At 34.5% G+C, this 9,647-nt stretch overlaps 1 protein-coding gene across 4 annotated transcripts in view; it reads left to right on the top strand.

The window, feature by feature from the left end:
- The first annotated feature begins 1,392 nt into the window (after positions 1-1,392).
- Positions 1,393-9,647, top strand: part of DPH6 (diphthamine biosynthesis 6) — a 454,085-nt gene continuing 445,830 nt past the window's right edge. For all 4 annotated transcript variants that reach the window (XM_074289213.1, XM_074289214.1, XM_074289215.1 and 1 more), the window contains exons 1-2: positions 1,393-1,515; positions 6,716-6,810. In XM_074289213.1, the coding sequence (XP_074145314.1) occupies positions 1,493-1,515; positions 6,716-6,810 (118 nt within the window). In that variant the 5' untranslated portion in view covers positions 1,393-1,492. The remainder of the gene's footprint in view (positions 1,516-6,715; positions 6,811-9,647) is intronic.

The following is a 9,647-nucleotide window of genomic DNA, read 5'->3' as shown; positions in this document are numbered from 1 at the left end:
TAACTGAATTAGGGAAACGGGGTCAGGACATTAAAAGAGAACTGTGGCACAACTGCATGAAGATACTGACAGTTTGTTTCAAATATCTGGGAATGAGTTGGAAGAGAGATGGACTACACAGTAAAAGGGAGGGTGGGATGGAGGAAGAAATGGTGCAAGAGTAAAATTATCAACAAGTATTAATAAAACACTTATTATATGCCAGGCACAGAACTAAGCACTGACAATACAAATACTGTTCCACAGAAAAACAGTGCCTGTCCTCAATTTACATTCTAATAGGAGGAGACAGCTCATTAAAAGGAGGAGGAGGAGACTGAAGGTATCCTACTCAGAAGCAGAGTAGAGAGTGTGTGGTACAGGTAGGAGAGGGTTGGCCTAGGCAAGTCAACCCCTCTTAAATGAAAGCTCTGGAAGGAATCATCCAATCAGAGGGAGGGAGGGAGGGAGGGAGAGAGATGATTGTTAAATTTTCATTGTGAGCAATTATACCTAGGAATGGCACAGTGTGTCCATTAGGGCTTGATTATTTTGTGGTTTGTCTCCAGACCTTCTCTTCGCTCCCCTCTCCCCCATTGAGAAAAGCTTAATACATTGAGAGCAGCTTAAACTTTTAAAAGTGCTATGTTTTTGTTTTCCAGAATGCCAGTTATTTAATATTTTTAGCACACCTGACACTCGTCTCCCCAGGGTTTACTAAAGTGCTTGATACATATTAGTTTAATAACTACTAGTTGACTGACAGTAAAACAAGGCTTGGATTAGAGAGGGATGTGGATTAGACGTCTTTAAATCCCAACTCTTTAAATCTTATGAGCCAATTAATCAGTCGGCCTCACATTCAGATACATTGTAAGGGAGAGGGGCATGCTAGAAGCAATTTCAGATTTTTTCTTTCCTGAAAGCCGGGATGGGGGTTGTAGCAAATGGAAAGAACTGGTTTAAAAAAAAAAAAAGTGAGATGGAGAAAGAAATATTTCTATCAGTGTTTAGATTGCTATAGTAACATACATTTGGAAAGGGGGAAAGGGAGAAGAGGAAGGAGATGAAGAAAAGACAACTATGTAGTTTGACCCAATAGCTTTCTCCAAAAGGGTTCTTGGAAGTCTCAAGTGTTAACCCAGGCTCAAATTTTACAAATGTCGCCCTTTCTTTGCGAAGCTTCTTTGCCCGCATTTAGGTGACCATTGTGCGCCTGAAAAAAAAAAAAAATCAACTTGTACTGGAATGGAGGACGCCAGGCTCGGATATAAAGAGCTTAAATCGTCCTACTTAGAATCCGAAGACCCGCCCAGCAGGTGCCTAGCAAGAAGCCGGTAGTCGCCGGGGCTCCGGAGCAGGCGGTGCCAATAAACTACTGCAGAGGGTCCTAGCCGCAAAGCGAGGAGCCAAGGCCCCCACCTCCCCAAGGCGGAAGCAGCGGCGCCGGCGGCGCGAGTTTCCAATCTTCCCTTTTCCGCACGTGTCCTGCGCGCACGGTGGGGACCTTGACATGAGGGTCGCGGCTCTGATAAGGTAACTTGGCCCCTGCCGCGGCCTTCCTCCTCCCAGCTATTAAGGAAGAAAGCGGCTGTCTCGGCCTTCCCGAATTCTAGTGTCTGGGTACTCGACCAGGGACCAAATCGGGATTTGAGGCCGAAGCTGGGGCTTTCTCGGCAACCGGAAGAGGCGGAGCGTCGGGGCGGCCTCTAGTTCCTTGCTGGGGCTTCCTGGACCCAGACTACCTTACCCTCAGTGGGTCCCGCCTCCTTCTGGTTACTTTTTGGTCTTTTAGCTCACCGCTCCATGCGTGCTCCTTTTCCCCTTCCCCCTTGTCCTCTTCTTCCTCCTCTGAATTTTTATTCCATAACAGACCCTACCTCTCATTTCCTTTTAGGGGTATCTAGGTAGTGCATCGGATAGATGCAAAGAGCCTGAGGTCTGGAAGACCCGAATTCAAATCCAGCCTCGTGTAATTGACTAGCTTTGTGTCTGAGCAAATCACTTCTGTTTGCTTCAGTTTCCTCATCTGTAAAATGGCGATAATAATAGCACTTACTTCCCTGGGTGGTTGTGAGGACCAAATATGATATGTGTAAAGCATATGACATGTAAATGAAATATAAAAATTAGTTATGATAATACAGGTATAATAAAGCATTTCCACTTTCTCAGTATTCTTAATGATTATTAATTTTAACATGACTAAATATATTCATAAGCTAATATGAAATTTGGAACCATATAGCACATCAGTACCATACAAAGAGAAATCTCAGGAATTTGTAGTGATTGAAGTGGAACCTGAGCTAATTCCTATGGGACAAATGGTAAAGTAGAAAAAGCCTCGGCTTTTGCGTTAGAGTCAACTTCTCTCTCTGCAGAACGGATTACTACCTTGATGGGCCATGGGCAGGTGTTCACCTCTCTCTGCCTCAATTGCCTCTTTAACTGTAATAGATGATATTCAGGGTGACTTTGCACTTTGAATTTTTCAAACACGAATTCTTTTAATTTCTTTAATTTGTGACTTGCAATCCAACATAACAATACTGAGTACTTTGTGAAGGCAAGAATAATCATTATCTTAGTGGGGAAGCAAGAAAATGATATAAGTAGATTTTATAGAAGATGTTAAATGAAATTTTCCTTTTTTTTAGCGGGCAAAAGGATAAAAAACAGTGAATGGAATAACTTTGAATGTATAAGAAGGAAGGCATTTCTTGATTCTCAGTTTCTGCAGAGGAGTGAATAAAAGGAAATAGGTCTGAAATGGAGCAAAGGAGCACTCCATTTTTACATGTAAATAGGGAAAAATAAAATACTGAATTTTAAAAAAATTAAAAAAGATTTTTTATCCTCTTTTTAATCCTTTTAAAAATTTTTATATTTTGGTCCTTTAATCCAATGATTAACAATGGCAACAAGCTACCAAGACTTAAAAAGTGGATTGACAATTCTTTGTCTCCGAAGATTGTTATTAAATTAGCTAAAAGTAAGAGGGAGGATCCAGACAATTTTTCTATGATCATATAAAAAAATGGAAAATTTTATTGAAGATTATTGAAAAGTCATAAATTGAACGTTTAGTCCTTTGATTTTCCATACTTTTTTTACTCATCAAAATGACACATTTGGGGAGAGTTTTATATTAAACTGTTACCCAAGATTGATGTTTTTTCTGTTGTATCACCTTAACTATTTTTCAAATAAGATAGAAATTTTTACTTTGTTAACTATAACTATATGTATATATATATATGTATGTATGTATGCATACATACATACATATATATGTATTTAATTGTAATAAGTTTAATTTCAGCAGTACCAGAATATGGATATTCTGTGTCATATCTTAAAACTTTTGAAGTATGATTTAGTTAATTTGCTGTCTAAGCATATGACCAAATATTTAAATTCATACAAAAGAAGCTTCAGGAAAGCTAAATTCCTCTGACCAGAATACAAACTAATCATGCTGTTACTTTGTCTATACATATACATATGTGTGTGTGTGTGTGTGTGTGTGTGTGTGTGTGTGTGTGTGTGTGTGTGTGTGTATAAATATATGTATTTGCTCAAGCAATTGGAGTAAAGTGACTTGCCCAGGGTCACACAGCTAGGAAGTATTAAGTGTCTGAGACCAGATTTGAACTCAGGTCCCCCTGATTTCAGGGGCTGCGGCTCTATCCACTGCACCACCTAGCTACCCCTGCTTTGTCAATATTTTAATTGTATTATCTTTTATTTATTTATTTATTTATTTTTTTTGTGGAGGGGTTTGCTTTGTGACAACAAATTATAAAAATAGTATCATTTAATAGTAAGTTCAAGGCCATTGAGATAAGAGTATTATACTTTATTATGCTGAAAGGGCAACATTGTGGCCAGTTTGTGCTATAATCAAGGAAACCAGCCAACTTTTATATGACCTCTTTAAACCTGGAATTCATATTTTTTCCCGTTCTACTTCTGTAGAATTGACTAGATTCTACATGGGCATATAAAAACGTATTTGGATAGAAATCTGCCATTAGATTATGCAATTAAAAAGATAAGATATTTCATAGAATCATTGATATACCAAACATTTTATTCTTTTTAATCTCTGATGAGCTAAAGAGCCATAATCTAGAACCCTGAGTCCATTATTTTTATTTTTTTAATATGTTCCTTAGGTGGTTTTAAAAAATAATCAGCTTTCTGAAAACATAATCCAAAGTAATTTCATATAAAATGAAATGTTACCCTGAATTTTGGTAAAATAGCATCATTATGGGACACACATATGAAAATATGGTTATTACCAAATGTATTACACTTTAAATACAAACTTACAATTGAAATGAAAGATAACATTAATATTTCTGTAACAGCTTGGATTATCTACGTTAAATTTGCATTTTTAACATATTTTAGTAAAACAATTTTTATATTTTAAGTATTTTTACATTTAACACTGTTCTATTGTAATTTTTCTATTACATTTTGATTAAATATTAGACAAAATAATATAAAAAGTTAAATTTAATTGTAACATGATACAAATATTCTGGACAATATAATTTTCATCATATGGTATTTATATTGTATATGTGTTACAGTAAAAGAGTTATGGTATGGTTTTGAACTTGGAGTCAAAACACCTGGCTTCAGATTCTGGCTCTTCTATTTTTCTAATAATATGAACTTTGGCAAATCACTTAATATTTCTAACCTTCAATTTTCTCATCTGTAAAATGAAGATAGTAATACAGTATCCACCTTATCTTACAGGATTTGGGGTGAGCTCAAATAAGATTACATAAATTACTTTGTAAATATAAAGTGCTATATGAATATTATACTAGTAGAAAATGTGTTTTAGACATATTTACAGTAAAAACTATTTAAAGTAAGACTGTGTCAAGAACGAAAATGATTGAAGAAATTCATATTTCAGATGAACTATTAGGTTGCTTTACTGAATCTTTGAACTTAAAGCTGAAGTATTGTCACTTTGTTAATAGATAAAAAGTTAACTGACTTTAATAGTTCTATTTCTTGAAATGCCCTTTGTTACTAGATTAGCAGTGCTTAGTAAGCGTCTGGTACAGTGCCTATATATAGTGACAGGTACTTAATAAATGTTTATTTATTGATTGGTTATAATATTTTAGAAGAGGAAAGCTAATTGAATTGTTCTAATAGTCTTTTTGATAGGCTGAGTAACCTTTTTATTTAAAACATTACATACAATTTTCATTGTATTTTGCAGCAAGGATGTGTGAGATAGATTCTGATTTTGGTTCTATAGTTTCTGATATACAGAATCTCAACTCAGGCATTCTCACAAATGAGAATGGGCCTAAAGACTAGATCAAGTCAGCACTCTCTTTAACCTCATGGTGTTATGAGTATACTGGCAGTCCTAAAATGGGGAATGGGGCAGTGAAAAGAGAAAAATAAAAGAATTAAAAGAGCAAGAAAGAATTGGAATGTGCAGAAGAATAATAGGTCAGTATAGTGGAGGATGAAAAAATCCTTCCTTTATCTCCTCCCCTCCCTGCCCCCCAACTTTCCAGATTGCCAATCCACAGTGTGCAAAGCCCAATTGCTTAGGCATAATGACTTGTGTTTTTACTATAGAGGGAACTGGGGCAGAATTGGAATTGAAATGAATAAAAATCTGTATATTATATTATTAGGGCAATGGCCTCTTACCTGCTCTTTAGTGGTGGAGAAATAGAAACATTAGCAGTTATAATTGACACCTCTATAGTGTGCTAAAGTTTGGAAAGTGCTTTACATATAAAATTGCCTTTAGTCTTACAATTGCCTAGTGAAATAGGTACTGTTGATATGATTATCCTCCTTTCATAACTGAAATGGACTTGCTGATGTTCTCTTCACATAGCTGCTACCAGATTTGAACTCAAGGCTTCCTGACTTCTAGAGCTCTAGCTGCTAGTTTTAACTATTGATAGTATTTAGTTTTCCATTTTTATAGGTCATTAGTGTCAAGTGTCATCAATTTATAATAAATAAGCACTGTCTTTTGCTAATTTTCTCTTTTTTTAAATAAAGCTTTTTATTTCCAAAACACATTCATGGATAATTTGACAACATTGACCCTTGCATAGCCTTGTGTTTCAGATTTTCTCCTTCTTCCTCCCCATCCCCTCCCCTAGATGGCAAGCAATTCTATATATGTTAAACATGTAGGGTGTACTTGTATTTAAACTTTAATAACTTAAAATTGCCACCAAGACTTTTGGGACATGTTGCATTTCACTTAATCCTTTAATTCATGATGGCTGTCATTTAGATTTTGTTGTGGTGAGATGAAAAATAAGTTGATTTTCTGGGTTTTGGCAATTTTGTTTCTTAACTTTTCAGGGGAAATTTTACTTAAGGAGCTTATGTGATAAATATATAGCTAATTTTTTAATCAAGACAATTTTGCACATTAAGGCTACTGACAAAATACCAGATTTGGTTTAGAATCTGAAGTCTTGGATGTTTTTAGAAATTAATGATGGCAAATAATTTCATATGTATGTATCATCCTTAAACGTTCAAATTCAAGTGCTTACATTGTATATAATTTGGAAATTGCTTGATTTTTCATGAATTCTCATTCTGAAGCAATCATTGCAGAATTATGAAAAGTTAAGCTAAATATTTATGCTGTACTTAGATTTAATTATTTTTGAAGTAATAGCCCCATTATATAACTTTTTTTTTTCCTCAGTGGTGGGAAGGACAGCTGCTATAATATGATGCAATGTGTTGCTGCTGGACATCAGATTGTTGCTTTGGCAAACCTAAGACCAGCTAAAAACCAAGGTAAAATTATATCATTATTTATTTTTTTATTATCCAAAAAGGATCTAGGTTTTTTTCCAAACATGCTGGGGGTGGGTACTGAGAGAGAGAGAGAGAGAGAGAGAGAGAGAGAGAGAGAGAGAGAGAGAGAGAGAGAGAGAGAGAGAGAGAGAGAGAGAGAGAGAGAGAGAGAGAGACTTGAAAAAAGCAAAAATGATAATCATCACTTAATTTTATTAGCCAACACTATGGAATATAATGTGATCACTTTTTGTATGGAATAACAGTGGTTTCAAGTAGGTAAATGAGATCTAATCCTCAAACTCATTTTAGTTATTTGCTTCAATTTTCTCCATAATAAAATTCTTCTCTATGCTGTTTAAATTTTTTTTTCAAAAGTGAATAATTTGAATTTTGCTAATCACCTAGTGAATGATATTCAGAAGGTAACAGGAAAAGAAAAAAAGAGCATATCTCCAGTTTTATCTCATGATTTCCTGATATAGAAATTTTAGTTAGCTTCATCCCTTTACCATCACCTGACTATACCATCCATAACTGTTTCCCTCCTCCTTTGAAATTCATATCTGACACTTAAAGGCTTAATTCAAGGTTCTCCTTTTTAAAGAAGCTTCCTATTTCTAGTATGATCTGTTTTTCTTTCTTTCTTTCTTTCTTTCTTTCTTTCTTTCTTTCTTTCTTTCTTTCTTTCTTTCTTTCTTTCTTTCTTTCTTTCTTTCTTTCTTTCTTTCTTTTTTTTTTTTTTTTTTTAATATTCCCTTAGGAGTTATGTATTCAGTTGTACCATGTATCATTTACTTGCTTATATTGATTTGAATTGTTTTCTGGTGGTATCATGTATATTTCTGTGCCCCAACTATTTCATGAGTTTCTTCTGATTAGTACCTGGAACTAATGGGATTCTAGGATTTAAGAAATATATATAAGTAAACTGATATGCCCAAAGGCATACAACTATTAAGTAGTGGAGCCAGAATTTTAATGCAAGTCCTTTGAATCCAAGTTCAGCACTCTCCTATTTCCCAAATATGTAGTAGATAGTGCTTTGCATGTGGTAGAACTTAAAAGGCATTTGGCTGAATGAATGAATAATGAGTCACCTTGAAATAGTATTAGAATGACTGAATATTAGTTGAAACTTTTAGTCCAATGCCATTTTTAATCCATTATCTCCTTTTTTGGATGTTATTGGAAGTTAGGTAGGAAGGTAGACAACAACTAACTAGACGGTTGACTTAGCAGAGGTGTCATTGTGAGAGGACATGTTGCTATTGGGGGGGCTTTGGGAATTGATAATAACTGTTTATCCAGGACCAAGCCTCCTCTAGATTTAGAGATGGCATTCAGTTCCTGACTCAAAAGAAACAAGGAAAAAATTAATATTTTTAATGTTGTTATTATTGATCTTCAAACCTGCCTTGAAGTGAGGAGAAACAATTCACAAGTATTTTTAGTTTTAAAAATTGTATTTAATAAAGCTGTCTTTTTTTCCCTAGCACCTAATTTATTTTAGATTTCTATTGTGTTTTTAGTTTCACTAAGTTTTTACAAGAATGTTATACAAAATTATTTGAACTCATTTTATTATTTAAGTCGGGGGGGAGGAATGAGGTGGGAAGGCTGGCAAATACTTAAATAGGACAAAAAATTAACAGTTACTTAATTGTTAAAGTTTCTTGAGTATGGGAGTGACCTGATCAGATTTGTAATTTAGGAACTTTAATTTGGCTACAATTTAGAGGATAAATTAGTGACAGGATTGAAAGCAAGGAGATCATTAGAAAGAAGCCTGTGATACTAGTGCTATGAGAAGTAATGAAAACTCAAATGAGAGTAGTGATTGTGTGAGTCCAGAGGAAATTGGTATAAAAGGGTGTTATGTACATAGAATTGATAGAAACCTTGATTGATTGCAGATGGACAAAGACTGTTACTGTAACTTATACATTAAAAAGGAAAGTCAGATTTTCCTTCCTTTCTACTATTTGTCCAATAAGAAAATCTAGATCATTCAATTGTAGTTTTCAAGCCTTGGATAGAGATTATCATTTAAAAGTACAGATATTTGACAATATTTTTCCCCTCATGAAAAAACTTGTGTATATATTATATCATGTCACTAGCACATGATCTTTAATTTTATTGTGCCTTGGGAACATTTGAGATAGGATAATGTGTTAGGAATGAGTAAAAAAATTTGAAAGACTGATTTTAAGAATTGGCAAGAATAAGGGGAAAAGTTAAAGAATACACTATTGAAATAGCATTAAGATAAAAATTTTTAAGTCAGAGTATACATATTCAAATAGAGGGTAAAAGATGTTGTGCAATTTTACAGTGTGAATAAAGATTCAACTAATTTTGATTTAAGCTACGAAAGATCTGCTTTGTCAACTGCCTTCTTTCTTCCCAAATAAGTTTTCCATGGAGCATAATAAAAAGTAAGGAATAGAGTTGGCCACAGAGTCAGAGAAATTGGAGTGATTTCATCCAATTGAGTTCTCAATAGTTAGGATAGAAATGCCTTTATTCCTATCAGGAATGTGGACTTCTGCAATAATATTCATAAAACAATTCTGTTTAAGTGTGTGGTAGGACATTTTGTGGCAAATTAATTGAGGTGCTCCAGGCAACAGTAGAGCCTTTTCATTTTTATTTGATCTCATACTAACTTATTGTCTTCAAAGCTTCAATTAATAAAGTAACATGATAGTCAGGGATTAGATGGAACTAAAGAGACTGTCTTCTTACCAAGTTGAAAAAAAACTATTATATTAACAACTAGATTTCCCCCCCCCCCCCCCAACAACTCAGAGTCCTTTATATGAATTCATACA

The sequence above is a fragment of the Sminthopsis crassicaudata genome, chromosome 2 (genome assembly GCF_048593235.1).
Source record: "Sminthopsis crassicaudata isolate SCR6 chromosome 2, ASM4859323v1, whole genome shotgun sequence".
Lineage (NCBI taxonomy): Eukaryota > Metazoa > Chordata > Mammalia > Dasyuromorphia > Dasyuridae > Sminthopsis > Sminthopsis crassicaudata.
The sequence above is the reverse complement of the archived record's forward strand: the minus strand, read 5'-3'. Positions and strand labels throughout refer to the sequence as shown.